The 19,449-nt window shown below is 53.1% G+C and overlaps 1 protein-coding gene across 6 annotated transcripts in view; it reads right to left on the reverse strand.

The window, feature by feature from the left end:
* Positions 1–1,989: 1,989 nt before the first annotated feature.
* HIF3A (hypoxia inducible factor 3 subunit alpha) overlaps positions 1,990–19,449 on the reverse strand; it is a 56,359-nt gene continuing 38,899 nt past the window's right edge. For 4 of the 6 annotated variants that reach the window (XM_042918423.1, XM_042918424.1, XM_042918422.1 and 1 more), the window contains 7 exons: positions 16,342–16,460; positions 15,129–15,319; positions 14,486–14,590; positions 8,640–8,911; positions 7,194–7,311; positions 5,658–5,739; positions 1,990–2,883 (listed from right to left, as the gene is read on the reverse strand). In XM_042918423.1, the coding sequence (XP_042774357.1) occupies positions 2,786–2,883; positions 5,658–5,739; positions 7,194–7,311; positions 8,640–8,911; positions 14,486–14,590; positions 15,129–15,319; positions 16,342–16,460 (985 nt within the window). In that variant the 3' untranslated portion in view covers positions 1,990–2,785. Of the gene's footprint in view, positions 2,884–5,657; positions 5,740–7,193; positions 7,312–8,639; positions 8,912–14,485; positions 14,591–15,128; positions 15,320–15,658; positions 15,777–16,341; positions 16,461–19,449 lie in introns of those variants that run through there. The other 2 variants (XM_042918425.1, XM_042918426.1) reach the window with 2 other exon arrangements.

Consider the following 19,449-nt stretch of genomic DNA (forward strand, 5'->3'; position numbering starts at 1 on the left):
CCCTCCCCCGCTCATGCTGTGTCTCTCTCAAAAATAAAATAAAAACATAAATTAAAAAAAAAAAAAAGGTTCCTACATGGGAGAGGAGTTATGAGGTGATCTACGGAGACGGGACGGAACAGGCACACCCAACTGCACGTGAATCTGTAGACACGCAATCTCTCTGTGTCACATGTAACACCATACGCTCAAGTACAGAGAGCACTGTGTCACACAGATCTCCGTCTACGAAATGACGGTGTCAGAACGGTCCCATCCGTGCAAGCAAAATTGCAATACCACAAAACCTCCCACACTCAGGAACGCAGAAACCCCAGGTAGCCAGAAACCCATAAAGCAGAGTCCTTTCACTCCGATGCTAACACATACGGGTAGAAGGGATTAACGATCCCCCCCCTCCGCCCCCGCCCCGCAACCAGTTCACTGAATGATGTCACAAAGACACGTACATAGAATTACAACATCACCGGACATGCGCTGTTACCGACCCACGCAGGAACACAGAGTCACACGGACTCAAAGTGACACAGCCAGCCAGGATACCCACGCACCGCGAAGCGACCCCGCAGATGAGTCAACACACAGAGCTCTGGTGCCTACCAAGGCGAAGTCTTTATGCTGGTGTACAGACTAGCGGGTTTCAGAGCCAGAGTGGCTGGACCAGTCCCTTCCCCTCCCCCAACCCCGTCCAGTTCCCTCCATCGAGGGCCCAGGTCACCCCCTGAGGGAAGGAGGGGCCGGAGCCTTCTTCCCCCATAGCACCAATCTGGACAGGCCATCCCCGGACAAAACAGAGAAGTGCCTTCCAAAGTGGGGGTGAACTGAGCTGAGAGAGGGAGGCCTTTTTGTGGGGGAGACCAAGAGTAGCACCGTCGTAGCAATGGGGTGGGGGGCAAAGGGGGACACACAGGTAGTGGCAGAGTACTGAGGAGTCCCGGCCTCTCTCCCCACCCGTGATATGCAGATAGGGCTGTGCGTGTGTCTGTGCGGCTGGGGAAATCTCCTGGATTGTAAGGGGGCCCCAGGTCCCCCAGGTACCTGGGGCCAAGTAAAGGGAAGTGCGTCTCTGGAGAGCTGGGGGTGGGGCAGTGGTGGTGGTTCTAGGAGAGGGAAACTTCAGGGACATGAGATCAAGAACGGAGGGGCTTAGGTGTAAATTCCACTAGCAGAGGCACTTGGAGGCTGAGTTCTAGAACCAAGTGAATTTTGATCTGAAATCAGAGATGATGGGAGGCTGTGAGGCCTCGAACCAGAGGACTCTATAGACTATACAGAATGGAATTCAGAAGTCTGAGGACCGAGTTCTAGAACCAGAGAGATTTTGGAGTCAAGATCTAGAATCAGGAGCTGGGGGTTGCAGGGTCTAGAACCAGAAATCTTTTAAAGGCAAGATCTAGAATTAGAAGATGTTTGGAGGCTAAGTTCGAGATCTAGGGTAATTTGGAGTCATGAGATCTAGAGAGGGCATTGGAGATTGTGAGGTCTAGAACCAGGAGGGTTTATAGGATGAAGTCTGGAATCAGAAGACATTTGAAGCCAAGTTCAAGAGTCAGGGGAAAATGAGAGCATCAGATCTGGAATCAGAGCGTCCTGGAAATCGCAGGGTCTAATGGTTTTATAGCCTCGAACCAGTGAATGGCGGAGGTCATGAGGTCTAGAGCAAAAGAGAACCGGTGTGTGGTCTGGAAGTATTAGCGTGGTTATAAGATCAAGACGTAAAGCTCGTTTTACTTCTTTTTGATTGGAAAAGCAAGTCTTGAGTGTAGAAAGTTGAAAAGGAAGGAGCTGGGCATCATGAAGCATCATGATTTCGAAGCTTAAGGAGTCTGGATTTGGAACCAAATGTACTACAGGTTAGGAAGACTAGAACCAATATAAAGTTTAGGTTGTGAGGTCCAGAACGAGAAAGAGCTGGCCGTCGTGAGGTCTCGAGTCAGAGGGGTTTGGAGCATGTGAGGTCGAAACCAGACTGTGTCGGGGCGGGGGGGGGGGGGGGGGGGGTGCTGTGCGGTCTAGAACCGGAGAAGGCCAGGGATTGAGTGGCCTAGAACCGGAGAGAGCTGGAAGTCATACGATCTGGAAGCAGCGGAAGTTGGAGGCTGCCCCTGGAAATAGGAAGCCCATGAATGAAGCCAGTGCCCAGGGGAGACTGAGGACAGCAGAAGCCCCCAGGGGAGGGGCAGGCAGAGTGGGGTGGCCACTCAAGAGGCTAAGGGGTTGATCTGAAGTTGCTAGGGGTGAGGTCTGCCCCAGAGGCCCCCCCCCCATTAACACCTGAAGAAGGGGGGGGGGGAATCAGAGTTCTGCATTCTTATGGACCCCGGGCAATTCATAGCGATTAAAACCCTGTTGTGAAAACAACAAAAATGGATGGAAAGAAACGTGACTGTGGTTATCAATACTCCCCAGAGCCCAGAAACACAGACCTGAGCCCCTACCTCCCCCACCCCTAATTACCCAAAATCAAGCCAGGAGAGTGGGAGAAAGGGATGAGGTAACCAGTATAGAGAACCCCAAGGGAAGTCCTGAGAGAAGGAGGAGGAGGGCGCCAGGGACCCCCTCCCAGAGGTCACTGAGCTGAGACCACCCCAGAAAGCCCCCCAGACATGGAGGGGCAGAGGGGTGAGGGCTGAGGTAGGCCCGAGGCGGGCGGGGGCCACTGAAAGGAGAGAGGGAGCCCCTCTCCTGGTGCCCCCATCCTGTGCTTTGGCTGCCGGCGTGGAGTGTGGCTGAGGTCCTTTCTGGGGAGTGGAAGGGCGCAGGGAAGAGGGCCCGCAGAGCTGGCTCAGTTGGCCTGGCCCAAGCCTGCCGCTGGTTGGAAGTGGCTCCTGGGCTCCACGGGGTCCTCGTCCGCGTAGAGAGAGAGCAGCGGGGGACCCAGGCCTGCGGGGAAAGATGAAGGGTCAACCAGTGGGGCTTCCCACCCAAACCCGTTTCTTCCCCTCCTGACATTTAAAAGCGTGCGTGGTGAGGCAGGCACGCCCGGGATCAAATAGCAAACTCTTGGGCCAGTTCTGTCCTCTGAACCTCAAGTGTCCGGGATGTTTAAGGCAGTAGCTAAGAAGGCTGGAGTCACGGGCACCTGGGTGGCTCAGTTGGTTAAATGTCCGACTTCGAATCGGGTCATGATCTCACGGTTTGGGAGTTCGAGCCCCGCATCGGGCTCTCTGCTCTCAGCATAGACCCCGCTTCAGATCCTCTGTCCCCCCCCCTTCCCCCCACCCCGGCCCTCCCCTGCTCATGCTTTCTCTCTCTCAAAAATAAAGAAGCATTAAACAACAAAACAAAAGGCTGGAGCCAGATGCTGCCTGAGTTGGAATGCAGGCCCTGCTGTTTACTTGCTGTGTGACCCAAGGTGGGTGATGTCACCTCTCTGTGCCTTGGCTACCTCGTATGTGAAATGGGCTAACAATACTTCCTCTCCGGGGGCTGTTGTGGGAAGCTAAATGAATCAATCCACGTGAAGTGCTTTGGGCACTGACTAGTATTGGTAAGCTCCTACTGAATTGTTGTTACCTAGAAAACAGGGATGCTCCTATCTGCCTCACGTGTGAGAATTCACCCACTCAGAAAATACTGTTGAGCTCCTGGTGTGTGCCAGGCACCAAGGACACAGCAGTTAACAGGACAGATGAACCTCCCGGCCCTGACATTCCAGCGAGAGGGATCGGTTGGGTCATGTACACAAAAAGAGTGGCACAGAGTGAGCGCCAGGTAAATGTTAGCTCTTCGTTTACAAATATGTACTGAGGCCCTGCTCTGTGCCCAGCCACTGCCCTGCCTCACGCAGAGAGTATGGCAACCACAAGACAAGTCTGGCCCCTGCCTCCCACAGCACACACCCCCGGGGAGAGGACAGCCAAAAATCAAATAATGACATGAACGCTTATGTAAATATGATCTGTGATGAGTGTTATGAGCCATGAGCTTATGAAGTTAGGGAGGGCTTCATGGAAGGGGTAATACTCGATCTGAGATCAGAAGGATGCAATAAATAGGCAAAGAATAGAAGAGAAGGCATGCCAGGCAGAAAGATCAGCGTATGCAAAGGCCCTGAGGCTGTCTCCTCCAGCAAGATTACTTCAAAGTCAGCATGATGCAGAGTCCCCACTGCAGTCAGCCACCCACCTCCCTCCCCTCTCTGCTTCAGCCCTACTGGCCCTGTCTTCCCCCAACTAAGACAGATGCACTCCCACCTCAGGACCTTTGAATTTGCTGTTCCCTCTGCCTGGAGTGCTCATCCCCCCAGAAATTGTCACAGCTCACTCCCTTACTTCCTTCAGGTCTTTGCTCACATGTCACCTTCTCAGTGAGACCACTCTTGATCATACTACTTGAAATCAAAATCCTACCACCCCAGAGTTCCCTTTTCCTTTGCATACATTATTTTTTCCAGAAGTGCTCTGTTCCTCTCTCGCGCCCTTAATTATATGTGTTTCTTCATTCTGGACTGTCTCCCCCGCTAGCATGTCAGCCCTATGACAGCAGGGATTTCCGTTTTGTACACACTCATGTCTCCAGCCCCTAGGACAGTGCCTGGCACGTACTGTGTATTTGATAAATAAGTGTTATATGTAAGAAGGACAGACTGAACCAAAAGACAGTCACTGTGGCTGAAACAAGGATGTGAGGCCGAGTGGGGTCTGTGAGGCCCCGGGCAGACCCTACAGAGGCTGGAGTACAAGGTTGAGGAGCTTGGTCTTTCTCAGAAGGGCAGTAGGGAGCCATGGATGAGTTTGGAGCAGAGGGAGTTCAGGGTCAGATTCGTGCTTTGGAAAGATCTCCTAGCTAATGCCTGGACATTTTTTTGTTTTTGTTTTTAAGTTTACTTATTTATTTTGAGAGAGATAGGGAGAGAGAGAAAGAGAGAGAGAGAGCGAACGTGCACATGTGGGGGAGGGGCACAGAGGAGAGACAATCCCAAGCAGGCTCCGCGCCATCAGCGCAGAGCCTGATGCAGGGCTCGAACTCACAACCTGTGAGATCATGACCTGAGCCGAGATCAAGAATCAGACGTTCAACCCGCTGCGCCACCCAGGTGCCCCTACACGGAGGTTTTGAGTGGAGCTCCGGCTCCTGACGGTTTTGCTGGAAGGTGAGGACAGTCGCTGTGGAACCAGCTTCGCCTGAGGGCGGACATTTCTTGAGTGTTTACTCCTCGGGTCTTGTGCTAGGCTCTCCCTGTGCTGCCCCCCGCCCCCCCCCCCCCCCCCCAGAGATCTTGAAAACCTCTCCGTCAGGTAAAAACTATTGCAATGGATCCTATTTGACGGAGGGGGGACTACTGAGGCTCCAGAAGCAGAAACTGTTTTCCAAAGCCACGCAGCTGGGAATGACCAAGGCGGGACAGCCCCCGAAGTGTAAGCAGACACAAGCTTCGAGAGATCTAGATTGGGCCTGGGCTCAGCTTCCACCCCAACGGGCCGCGTGGGCCAGCCCCTGCCCCCCTCGGAGCCTCTCTTTCCCCCCCTCGGTGCCGCTGAGAGCAGGGAGGGGCTGTGACTACCAAGGTGACAGCCAGGCGCTGACAGCCCCCCACCCTCACCCCTGCCACCTTCCGGATTGCCCCACCCTTCTCTCAACCGTGGCGGGGGGGGGGGGGGCGACCTAGGAGGGAAAGGGACCCAGGTCCTCTGTATACCCAGGGTGCTACTCACGGAGGGGCTCATTCAGTTCCAGGAGGTGGGTGCCGGGATCCTGCTGGCTCCCTGGAGCTGGCCCTCCTGTCAGAAGGAAACTCTGCAGGACAGAGACAAAGCTGCCACCACCACCACCGCCAGCATCGTGAACATCCCAGAAGGCAGGATGGGGCGGTGGTTAGGAGCACTGTGGGGTTCAGCAGCCACGTGTGGGCTATGGGACTTTGGGTTAAGCCAGGGTCCTAGACAGCTCTCCTCTGTGTGTCCCTCCAGAGCCTTGTTCGCCCCTTCCTCTGTGTCCCAGCAGGCCGACCTGGGCGGGTGGATTCCGGCAACATGCAGCCTTGTTCTAGGTATTCCTGTTGGGCTCACATAATGGGAGACGCTCTCAGGAGGGAGGAGGAAGCGGGGCGGTATTTGATCTCGCTGCTTCTCTGCCGGCTTGTCACGGGCTGGCGGTGTCCCTCCATGGAAGGTTTCTGCTCTTACGAGACCTACTCTCTCCAGGATCCGGCGACCGCGGCCCGCCCTGTGCCTTCAGACTGCGGACGGTGCCGGCTCCCCCACGCTGCTGGCCCCAGCGGGGGCTGCACCCCCTCCTGCCGATTCCCTATGCGCTGCCCACACCTTGGCCAGTAGTCCTGTTTTCAGACGCTCCTCCACACCCCCGTCTGAGCGCGCCGTTTCCTGCCCAGACTCTGACCGATGCGGTTGCTTGACCTCTCGTGGGTGAGTGTGAATACCACCACCAATAATAATAATAACCACAACATCTCCAGAGTGGTCATCAACCGCGCCTCTCGCGTTCAAATAGCCCTGCTCAGCGTGGGGAGCCAGAGACCTCTTTTGTGGGCATCAGAGAGCCATGGAAGGTCCTGGAGGGAGGCTCTGTGGAAGTGGCACAGCCTGGGCAGGGTTTCGGAAAGGGTCTCCTGGTTGCCATTGTGCAGAAAAAGGACGGCAGAGGCGAGATGGAAGCGGGGAGATGGGAAGAAGGGGGGCGGGGGTTGCTGCTTCCGTTTGGTTGTTTTTATCCTATTTATTGACAGGCACTAAGGATCAGCTCGGGACCTAATTTCATTTGCTTCTCGTGGTAGCCCTGTGGGATGTCACCACCCCCCTTCCCAGATGAGGAAACTGAGGTTTAGAGCGGTCACCGTACCTGCCCAAGGTCTCACAGTTATCAGGTGCCAGACCTGGGACTTGAACCCAAGTCCGTCTGACTCTAGTTAGTGTCTGGCCTCCTAATGCTACACTAATAATCCAAGGCCAAGACCTGTTCTAGGTCTGGGAGGGAGGCCCATGGGAGTGTAGGACGTTCCCACACCTACTAAACTTTGTCATTTCTCCCCTTTACCCTGCTTAATTTTTCTTCTTAGAACTTACCACCGACTTAGATAAATTTGCATGGCCTCACCTGGACGACTGACCTTCCATTTGACCTTCAGCCACCCCTTGCCCCTCTCTGGTTCCCCCCTCCCCCATACATAAAACAGTAGGTTTAAGCCTGCTAGGTTCTGAGGGCCAGAGAATCCCATTAATCCCCCAACATACCAGGCTGAGGGGAGGCAGCAGGAAGTTTTCGGGTTCTGGGCTGGGGGACCGTTTGGGGGGTTTCACTCCCAGCAGCTCCACCCCCTCGGCCTCGTCCTCTGAGCTCTGAGCCAGGGTCCTGGGGAAAAACAGGTAAGAATCTCAGAATACAACAAACCTGAGCAAGTGTGGGCACCACTGTGAGGAGATGATGAGCATTCATTTATTCCCCTAAGTGTTTATTCCTTTACTCATACACTCACCCATCCATCCATCCACCTATCTGATCATGTACCCACCCATCAATCTACCCAACCATCCATTGATCCATCCATCCATCCATCCATCCTTCCATCCAAACATCCATTCATCCATTCATCCATCCATCCATCCATCCATCCATCCATCCATCCTTCCATCCATTCATCCATCCATCCATCCACCCACCTACCCACCCACCCATCCATCCATCCATCTACCCACCCATCCATCCATCCATCCATCCTTCCATCCAAACATCCATTCATCCATTTATCCATCCATCCATCCATCCATCCATCCATCCATCCGTCCATCCATCCATCCATCCATCCATCCATCCTTCCTTCCATCCATTCATCCATCCATCCATCCACCCACCTACCCACCCACCCATCCATCCATCCATCCACCCACCCGTCCATCCATCCATCCTTCCATCCAAACATCCATTCATCCATTTATCCATCCATCTATCCATCCATCTATCCATCCATCCATCCATCCATGCACCCATCCATCCATCCATCCATCCATCCACCTACCTACCATATTCATTAATTTCCTCCCTCCCTCATTCAATAAGTCTTTATTAGGCACTCACTATACATCCAGCACCAAGCTGAGAGCCTTGGGAAACAGTGAGATGTAGCCATAAAATCTCATAAGGATAGTAAAGGGACCATTCTGGACACTAAATGGGCACATGCCTACCACACAGAGTGCAAAAACTTGAGTATTAGTAATTTAATGTCTCTGGAAGGGGGACACGGACCCTCTGAAGTTATATGCACAGCTGTGCATCTGTACGTGTATGAACGTTCTTGGGAAAGAGTCCATAGCTTTCAATAGATTCTCAAAGGTGTTAGGAAACTTAGTTCTAGACAGTTTCTTTGACACTGTTGCAATGTCCTCTTAACTGTGACGAACATTGTCGCTAGGCCAGATATAAATATGTTCCAAAGGAGAGGGCCCTGGCAGGCTGGTGGGATTTGGATAAACAAGGAGAACAGTGGAGGGCATTCCAGAAGGAGGGCACAGCCTAGGCAAGGAGAGAGGTTGGAACAAGCATGGCATGGGCTGGGGACACTGAGGGCCTGGCGGGAGCAGAGGTCAGCAGGAGGAACGATGAAGGGTGAGGCTGAAACAGGAAGGCAGGAGCAAGACAGGGGTTCACTCCCTTCATACCGTCCCTCTACTGTGGCTCACCTCTTCCGAGCCCCAGCCACGGGGGACGATGCCAAAGGGTCCCCTCTGGAAGGGCTGGAGCAGCTCAGCCGGGGGTCACTCCCCCAGCGGGGCAGCAGGGAGGGCTCAGGGGTTGGGGGCGACAGGCCATGGAAGCTCCGAGCGCGGGGCCGGGGGACAGCGCCTGGAGGTCTGCGGAAGGCCCTGGGTAGCTGCTCGCTGGAGTTGAGCTGGAAGTCATCATCCATGGAGATGTAGGGGGCCAGCATCTCCAAATCCAGAGCATCGACATCCTGCGGGAGGCAGGAGGAGGTTAAGAGCAAGAGCCTTGGCCTCAGGTGGGCCCGGGCTGGAGTCCCAGCTCCGTCGCATCCGAGTTGTGTACCTGAAGCCAAGAGTCTGAGGGGCGCCCGGGTGGCTCGGTCGGTTAAGTGTCCGACTTCAGCTCAGGTCACGATCTCACGGTTCGTGAGTTCGAGCCCCACACTGGGTTCCCTGCTGTCAGCCCAGAGCCGGCTTCGGATCCTCTGTCGCCTTCTCTCTCTGCCCCTCCCCCTGCTCACGCTCTCTCTCAAAAGAAAAGTCTGAGCTTCGGTTTCCTCATCTGTAAAATGGGTGTAAGGACCCTGTGGTAACCAGTCACCGAGATGGCTCTCGAGCATCCCCACCCTTGGTATTTGTGCCCCAGCGTAATCTCCTACTCCGGTGACTAGGGTTGATCTGGGAACAACCCTGATGGTGTGTGACTTCCAATGTTAGGTTGTGAAGAAACTGTGGCTTCTGTTTTTGCTGGTCCCTTGCTCTGGGGGATGCCCTCTGGAGAGGCCCCCATGGTGAGAAACGGAGGCCTGCTGCCTGCAGGCGCGTGAGTGATCTCGAAGGCGCATCTTCTCGCCCCTTTCAAGCCTTCAAGTGACGGCAACCCTGGATGACGTCTCGACTGCAAGATGTCTCGTGACATCTCTCCTGCACGAGACGCCAAGCGAAAGCCACCCAGTTAAGTGGCTCCCAGGCCCCCCGGTCCCCAGAAATGATGTGAGGTAATACACACTTATTATTTTAAGCTTCAGAGTAGTAATCTGTTATCCAGAAACAGATGACAAGGTTTTGCCGCCGTAACGAAAAACCTAAAAGGCGGGGTGGCTTTAGCACAGGGCAGTGGGCGCGGGCTGGAAAGGCCCTGAAGAGCCTGTCAGGGCCTAGACCGCCTCGAACAAACTGTTGGTGGAAGCGTGAGCCATGAGGAGCCAGCCCGTGAGGGCATAAAGGGAGGTGAGGGATGTGTTACGAGAAGCCTGAGGAAAGGAGGTTTTCGTTTTGTGGCAGCTAAAGTTGAACACCGGGCGTTGCGTGCAGTTTTCTGGGACGGAGAACACATGACTCGTGAGCCGGGCCATCTAGCTACGGGATTCCCAGCCACGGTGCGGGATGGCTGCCTGATTTCTTGCCACTTGGGAGTGAAGGCAAGAGGAGAGAAGATCTAAAGGAGAAACGTTAAAACACGCAGGAGCTGGGACTGGAAAGTCTGGAAGATTCTCAACCTCCCCGTGAAGCGAAAAATTAACTTTCCCCAAAGCGGGGTGTGTCCTCTGTCAGGGCTCCTTGGGATTTCCCGGGGGGGCAGGGGTGTCATTGCTCCTGGCGGTGAGCCCCTGGTGCCACGCCGGATACTTTCTGGCAACAAGATGACTCGGGCGGGGGGGCTGGTCGTGCCTGAAAGGCCAACTATGCCATGAGAGGGGTTGAGGCCACGTGAGATCAGCCTGACCTCCGGGGGAAGCATGTGTAGAGATGGAGGTCAAGGTCAGCCACATGGGCAACAGTCCAGCCATGCCGACAGAGTGAAAACTCCGGACACCACAGCTTGGGTGAGCTTCCTGAAGTGGGGCTACTCCGTGTGTGCCCCCCCACACTGGTGCCGGGAGGGGAACACATCCCCGGGGTCATGAAAGGCCTGCATTTGGGAACCTCCTAGTCTCAGATTCCACCCTACGGATCTCTTCCTCTGGCTATAGTATTCTTTTGCTATAAAACGTTTTGCTACAAAACGATCGTCCTGGGGGCGCCTGGGTGGCTCAGTTGGTTAAGCGTCCAACTCTTGATTTCAGCTCAGGTCATGGTCTCGCCGTTGGTGAGGTCCAGCCCCACGTTGGGCTCCAAGCTGATAGCAAAGGGCCTGCTTGGGACCCTCTCTCTCCCTGCCCCTCCCTGGCTCACGCACTTGTGCACACACTCTCTCTCTCTCTCTCTCTCAAAATAAGTAAACCTTAAACAAATTATTAAAAGATCAACCTAAGTCCAGTGCTGTCCTAAGTTCTACAGCCAGCTCTAGCAAATTGTTGACACTGAGGGAGTCCGTGAGAATCTCTGAATTTGTAGGCAGCTGGTCTGAAGGGAGGGTGGCCTCGCGGACCCCCAAGCTTGCGGCCGATGTCACAAGTCTTGGACAGAAGTGGCAGACTGGAGGACGGCGACCTTCACCTTGCATTTGGCTGACCCTGGGAGCTCCCCAGATGGTGAAGGACGCTAAAATTGAGAAATGGTTTCTGAGCAAAGGCAAGTGCTCTCCGGAAGGCATGGTCTAAAGATGAAGCCAGCGTGTGACTATAAAAGTCTCTGGTTAGACTTCAGGAAGATCAAAGGCGTTGCCTAGAACATCCTTCAGGCAGATAAACTAGAACTTAAGGATATGCTAATCGATCTCAGACAAACTTCCTCACTCTGTCACTCATCATCTCTGCAAAATCCCAAGGCAGAGAAGGGCTTATCTCAAAGAGACCTATGAGCGTGGCTTTTGTCTAATGCAGTGCATTCCGAGAAGAGATTCACGTAAGACCCACACCTTTTTTAATAAGGATTATTATATAAACAGAAACACTGCCAGCTTGGACTGGAAGGGACAGAGACCGTGCTAAATGGAAAGAGACCTTTGGGCCACCAAAGTTCCCTGACAAGCAGCAGGTTCTGAACCCTCCCTCCCCCCTGCCCTCAGCTGCAAATACATATCACCTTTTATGAAAAAGGGAGGAGGATTTTGAGGGAGAAGCCCAGCGTCTAACAGCGGGGAACCAAGAACCATGGAGAAAGCCTCTAGGAAGTACAGTTAAACCTTGGACTGCAAGGTAACTTGTTCTGCGAGTGTTCCACAAGACGAGTAAACATTTCTAATAAATTTTAACTCGATAAACGAGTGAGGTCTTGCAACACGAGTGTACATGATGGTGGAGGTCACGTGATCACAACTGAGCCCGGTGGTTCTTGAAATTCACTGATACGCGAGTACTTCGTGTTACAAGCGCGTTTTCGATGAATTATACGCGCAGACCAACGTTCCACTGTAGTAGCAGTGGGTTCTGATCAAGGAACTTCCCATAGTTGCCCAACTGGATTTCAAAACTGCCATGGGCCAGCGATACCTGTGCACTCTTCTCTCCCTCTTTTTTTTTTTTTAACTTTAAAAAATGTTTATTTTTGAGAGACACCGAGACAGAGCACAAGTCTCGGTTAGGGTTAGGGTTAGGGTTAGGGTTAGGGTGGGGGGGAGGGGCAGAGAGAGAGGGAGAGAGAATCCTAATCAGGCTCGAACCCACGAACCACAAGATCATGACCTGAGCCAGAGTCAGACACTTAACGGACCGAGCCATTCAGGTGCCCCTCCTCTCCCTCTTTTTGACCAGGAGGATACGTGGCATCACTCCGTGCCTGTCCCGCCACTGTGTGCGGGGCATGTGGCTGGATCATCACTTATCTCTTTAGTTCACAGGCCAACAGAGGGGGAGCTTCACCACATCCGGACCTGATGTAGGTGATGAGATTCTGGGCTCCAGGCTGACGCTGTCACTGGAAGACTTTGGGGGCACTTCGGAGGGGGTTGAGTGTATTTTGCAGGAGGGAGAGACATGCATTGGTGGGATCCCCGGTGGTCCTTGCCTTTTGGTGTTCACCCTCCCTGCGGATGCCTTCTGCATTGTACCAGGATTGGTCTGTATGACCAATACAATTCGGTGAAGTGATGGTATGCTGTTTCTGAGATTAAGTTATAATCTTCTGTCTTGGGCTCCCTCTTGTTACCTCTTGGATTCCTTGCGTTGGGGGAAGCCAGCTGCCATGCTGTGGGGACACTCAGGCAGCCTGTGTGGTAAGGAATTGAGGCCTCCAGCCAGAGCCAGTGAGGGACCGATGCCTGCCAACAACTACGTGTGTGAGTTTGGAAGTGGGTCCTCTAGCCCCACACGACTCCCCTGACGGGAGAGCTTCACTTCAGCCTCATGAGAGACTCAGCAAAAACCATCCAGCTAAGCTGCTCCCAGATTCCCGAGTCTCAGAAATGGTGTGACATAATAAATGTTAGTCGTTTAAGGTGCTCAGTTCTGGGGTGATTTGTTAGGCAGCAATAGGTAACTAATATATCATGTCACTGTCATTTATCTAGCCACTAAATCAGTCATCCAAACATTATCCATCCATCTATCATCTAATGAACGAATGGCCTGTCTAACAACCCAACCAAACATGCATCATCCATCCATCCAATCCATCCATCCATCCAAATAGCTGTCTAACCATCACCCATCCATCTATCTACCATCATCCACCTAATGAATACAGTGGTCCATTCATTCATCCATCCACCCACCCATCCATCCACCCACCCATCCATCCACCCATCCATCCACCCACCCACCCATCCATCCATCCATCCACCCATCCATCCACCCATCCATCCACCCATCCATCCATCCATCTATCCATCCATCCAAATAGCTGTCTAACCATCACCCATCCATCTATCCACCATCATCCACCTAATGAATACAGTGGTCCATTCATTCATCCATCCACCCACCCATCCATCCACACACCCATCCACCCACCCATCCATCCATCCATCTATCCATCCATCCATCCAAATAGCTGTCTAACCATCACCCATCCATCTATCCACCATCATCCACCTAATGAATACAGTGGTCCATTCATTCATCCATCCACCCACCCATCCATCCACCCACCCATCCATCCACCCATCCATCCACCCACCCACCCATCCATCCATCCATCCACCCATCCATCCACCCATCCATCCACCCATCCATCCATCCATCTATCCATCCATCCAAATAGCTGTCTAACCATCACCCATCCATCTATCCACCATCATCCACCTAATGAATACAGTGGTCCATTCATTCATCCATCCACCCACCCATCCATCCACACACCCATCCATCCACCCATCCATCCATCCATCTATCCATCCATCCATCCAAATAGCTGTCTAACCATCACCCATCCATCTATCCACCATCATCCACCTAATGAATACAGTGGTCCATTCATTCATCCATCCACCCACCCATCCATCCACCCACCCATCCATCCACCCATCCATCCACCCACCCACCCATCCATCCATCCATCCACCCATCCATCCACCCATCCATCCACCCATCCATCCATCCATCTATCCATCCATCCAAATAGCTGTCTAACCATCACCCATCCATCTATCCACCATCATCCACCTAATGAATACAGTGGTCCATTCATTCATCCATCCACCCACCCATCCATCCACACACCCATCCATCCACCCATCCATCCATCCATCTATCCATCCATCCATCCAAATAGCTGTCTAACCATCACCCATCCATCTATCCACCATCATCCACCTAATGAATACAGTGGTCCATTCATGCATCCATCCATCCATCCATCCATCCATCCACCTAATGGACACAATGGCCTTTCTATCCATCCATCCACTCATCCCCTCAACAATTCCACCACCCTTCTCTCAGGCTCATACATGTCCGCCCTCAGAGCAAAGAGGTGAAGACTGTTCCTTCCGTGCCAGCTCTTACCTGAGCTATATCTAGATCTGTCTCCACAGCCTCAAGGTCTTTCCCAGAGGCCAAGAGTTTGTGTGTATTCTCCATGTCCATGAGTGGTTCGTCTGGCAGATCGGCCTGTGGGAAGAGAGCAGACACTGAAGGAAATCTTGAGCCTAGAAAATATTAACAGTAAGGTAGTCCACACATTTGAGCTCAGAGGTAGGAGCGAGGGTCACATATCAGAGAGCTGGGGACCCTCACAATAACCAATGAGATGGCTACTTGTTACCATCCTAATTTTATGGATGAAGAAACTGAGGGCCTGCTTGTCCAGGGTAACACAGCTGGTAAGTGGCAGATTCAGGATTTGAATCCAGGTTTGTGTAATTTAAGACATTAGATGTTCTTGACTCTTTGAGGTCAAAACTCAGAGAGCCTGGATGCTTGGCCACAAGCAAGGAGAGGGGTCACCCATGCCAGTCCCAAATATCCCAGGTTTTGGTCCAGGTAACAGTTGAAGAATCTGGGATCTAGGTCTTAAACCCCAAACCCCATCTCACCCCAACCTCCCCACTGCACAGATGGAGAAACTGAGGCCCAGAGAATAGCAAGATTCAAGCCAAAGGCCAAAGCAGCCTGGATCCCAAGGGTTCACATGGGAGGTACTGCTTACCGGAAGAGGGCTTTGGGGGCGCCGTGTGGCTGGGGGTGCGCTGGGGGTGGCAGCTACTGAAGTCCCATCCAAGATAGGTGCCAGGAGGCGACGGAGGTCAGGGCTACAGAAGCTGCGGGGGTCAGCGGCCAGGGTGGCCTCGCTCAGGGCAGGGGGGTGCAGGAAGGCCAGGATCCGGGGACCAGAGGCATCTATAGGACACATCGGTGGGGAGGACACAGGATGGTCATCCAGGGCTGAGGGGCAGAGCCCCCTCGCCCCCAAACCCCAGGGAGCCTAGTTGACATTTTCAACAACCAATCAGGGTAGACAATGTCCACAGTGCTGGGGAACTGAGTTCTGGAAAACCCTCGTTGGACCAGGTTCTGTCTCTTCAGCTGCCAGATTGTAGTGAGACCCTGAAGGGTCCTAGAGGGGCCAGTGTGGGGGAGGGGGCACGCAGTAGGCTCGGGATAGTAGCAACTGCCCAATGAGGGGGAAACGTTTTAATCTTTAAAATCGATACTGCTGGACCAAGGCACATGACTGACCCGATTCTCCAGTGGCACAGAACAGCAATCAGCCACTCAGCTCTGGGGGGCTTGCATGTTAGGAGAAAAGACTGGCCCAAGGCCCTCAAGGAGGTTCTAAGGTCCCTGGAGGTCAGTTCTGAGCCAGAAAAGGAAAGGATATCAGTGACCCCACACCACACCCAAGAGCACGGGTTGCCAGCAACAGCTTGAAGAAGGTGACGGCCTTGAAGAACCAACAGGAAAAGAAGTTTGTCCAGGATTGAGGAGTCAGGTGGGGGGAAGAAGGAAGAGGTAGAAAGGAGCCGGACTTGGGAGGGTAAGATTACTGGACGCCAATGAGCAGTGACGTGGGAGCAGGGAACGAGCTGAAGGGTGGGGGCAATGGGGAGCCATAGCAGGATTCAGAGCAGAGGGGCAAAAAGACTGAAGCAATCATCCCAGGGACACAGAAGAGGAAGGATAGAAGAGAGAAGAGTGTTCTGGGCAGAGGAAACTGCCAGTGCAAAGGCCCTACGGCATGAGAATCTAGCATATTCCATGAGCACTAAGGAAGCTGGCACCACTCAGAGTGTGAGCGAGAAGGGGAGGGAGGCAGGAGGCAGGTCACACACGGCCCGGTGAGCCACACTATTAAAGCATTTGGGCTTCCCCTCCAGCATCCTGGGGCCACAACCCCTCCCAGTCCCAGCCCTGCCCCATACCAAGGCTGTCCCCAGGATCAGGGGCGTCCTTCTGGGAGGGGGTGCCCCGCTGAGCGGGTCTGCGGGAGTGTCGCTCGGTTTGCTCCAGGGACAGCACCACTCCGGTCTCTTCTACCCGGCTGGGGTACAGGGCAAGAAGAGGAAGTCAGGGAGGGTCCTCGGCCCCAGCCCAGGCAGCCCCCTCAGCTCATGTCCCGTCACGGGGAGGCAACCCCACGCAGGGGCAGGGCGGCATCGTGCAGAAAGTTATTTGCCACATTTACTTATTTCTTTTAAGGATTTAATTTTTGTTGAGTGCTTTTTATTATAATAGCATTTAAAATAAAGTTATGTGTGTCTTCCCAAGCTCTCTCTGTGGAGGGAGACGGAAAAAACGAGTTGGCATTTAGCACAGCCTGGGTAAGGGAGGGGAGACAGGGATGGGGGCGGGGAGGGGGGGAGGAGGGACAGAGAAGGGGAGGGTGAAAAGGCATAAGAACAAAATATTCTCTTCATATTTACTTATAAAGATATTCTCATAGATGGATTGATGAAGTATATATAGTCGATGTTCTTACCTTACCAAATATGAAGAATTCAGAGGGGTACATTTTAATGAATAAGATTTTATTTATGAAGTTTCTATTCCTAGACATTTTTCATATTCAAGGGAATGGGTTTATAAATATATCCTTCTTATGTCCCCCGCGCCTCCCTTCCCCCCAATCGCTAGCTGCCGAGACAACCCAAATGTTCGCTGAGCAAATTGGCTTTTGGAGAATTGGTCTGGGGGCTGAGAACCAGGCCCTCATTTGCATAAAAATACCCAGGATGGCAGGTGGATGGTCCTCCCACGAGCCCGTTTGAGACACTAGGACCCTTCCCCACCCTCACGGAACCCCTTCTGGGCTGGAAACATCCCCATTTAGGCTGGACCAAAGCCACCCCATCCCCTTTGAAAAACACAAGGCCGCACAGCCACACCTATACACACACGGTACACACAAGCGCAAACAGGAACACTCATATACACCCAAGTGTATACACAAGACAGCTGTGCATAAGCCGTGCTCTAAGGCTCACACGTGCGTATTTGGCACAATCGTTCATTCCGTAAACATTTCCTAGACAACGAGTATTGCCTGCTGGCTAAGAACAGCGGCTCGACAGCCTGAGGCCTGGGTTCAAATCTCAGCGGTGCCACGTTCAAGCTGTGCGGCCTTGAGCATGTGGCTGAACCTCTCTGTGCCTCATTTGCCTCCACTGGAAAGAGGCAATAGCAATAACACCTTCTCCCCAGGTCGTTAGGAGGCTTAAATTGACCAACACACATAAAATGCAGAGAACCGGGCCTGGTACCTGGTGAGCGCTACGTAAATATTTGCGATTCTTGTTTGTCGAACACCTCCCGGGTGCCAGGCGCTGTTCTAGGTGCTGAAGATTCAGCGGGGCCGCGTCGGAATGAGTTGTATTTTTTTTTAAAGTTTTGTGAGCATTTATTTTGAGAGAGAGCGCATGCGCACACGCGCGCACATGCGCACACGCGCACGCACACGCAGGGGAGGGGCGAGGGTGGAGAGAGAGAATCCCAAGCAGGCTCAGCACAGAGCCCAACACGGGGCTCAGACTGACGAACCAGGAGATCCTGACGCGAGCTGAAATCGAGAGCCGGACACTTAACCGACTGAGCTACGCAGGCGCCCCTTGAGGCGCATTTTTGGAACGGAATCGCTTACTGCAGTGGAAGGAGGCTCAGCTCTGGAAGGGGAGGGATTTTTACACGACAGAATAGAAGTGCCCGCGTACACGCAAATAGCTACCCAAGTGCACACCACACCACACGTACGAAGAACAAGGATGATTAGTACCATAGGCTCCTTATGTCGCTGATATTACGCAAACTCCCATTCATTCCTCACCCATTTCTGCCAACAAAACTGAGCTTCCCAGGCCTGCTCTTTGCCTAGAGTGCCGAAGACTGGAATCACGGGGCCTGGCCACAGAAAGGCAAACCTTCACAATGAATGAAAGGGGTTTTGAGCAGAGAGGGGGGGCAGGACCCCCTCTGCTTTGCAGTGACAAATGGCCAGACCTCTTTCCACATCTGCAAGTTATTCAAAGGTTCTGATGTGAAAAGGTGTGAAAGTGAGGGCATTCCAAAGGTAATCAGCCCCGTGTTCTTGTGCAACACAAAAGACTTGTGCGGATCACTTCTGTTTTCTACCAGAACGCGTCCTCGATCAAAAAAGACACAGGGAAACTCCTGAGGCTTTAGAAACTGATACCATGAGCTGGAAGGTAATCTTCAGAGAAAAGCTGTAATTCACCCTGTCTTAGGTGCTCCCGTGCCGCCCTCGTCACAATGTTGTCACGGTGGGAAACTTCTAAATGCTTGATGCAGCGGGGGAAAGCCCGTACGCCCGGTAGAATGAAACAAAACGAGACAGGACCAGACAGAACGAAATGCCGGCAGCCGTGCAGAGGAACCTTCACGCTGCAGGTAGGAATGCAAAATGCCGCAGCCTTCTCAGGAGATGGAGTTAAACATACCCTGACCATACGACCCATCCGTTCCACGCCTAGGTGTTTACCCAAGGCAAATGACAACATGCGCTTACAAAATCTCGTAGGAGAACATTTACAGTAGCTTTCTTCGTAATCACTCAAAATTGGAAACGGCCCAAATGGCCTCCAACGGGTGAATGGATAAACCAACTGGTCTGTTCATATTCATACCACAGATCGCCACTCGGCGCGAACACGGAGCCACTGGGGCGCCTGGGTGGTTCAGTCGGTTGAGCGACGGACTCCTGATTCCGGCTCACGTCACGATCTCATGGTTCATGGGTTCGAGCCCCGTGTCAGGCTCTGTGCTGACAGCACGGAGCCTGTTTGGGGTTTTCTCTCTCTCTCTCCCTCTCTCTCTCTCTGCCCCTCCCCCCTGCTCTCTCTAAACAAACATCTTAAAAAAGGAGCTACTGAGGGATGCCTGGGTGGCTCGGTCGATCGAGCGTCCTGAGCATCCAACTTCATTTTTTTTTTTATTTTTTTTTTTCAACCTTTTTTATTTATTTCTGGGACAGAGAGAGACAGAGCATGAACGGGGGAGGGGCAGAGAGAGAGAGGGAG

The sequence above is a fragment of the Panthera leo genome, chromosome E2 (genome assembly GCF_018350215.1).
Source record: "Panthera leo isolate Ple1 chromosome E2, P.leo_Ple1_pat1.1, whole genome shotgun sequence".
Taxonomy (NCBI): Eukaryota; Metazoa; Chordata; class Mammalia; order Carnivora; family Felidae; genus Panthera; species Panthera leo.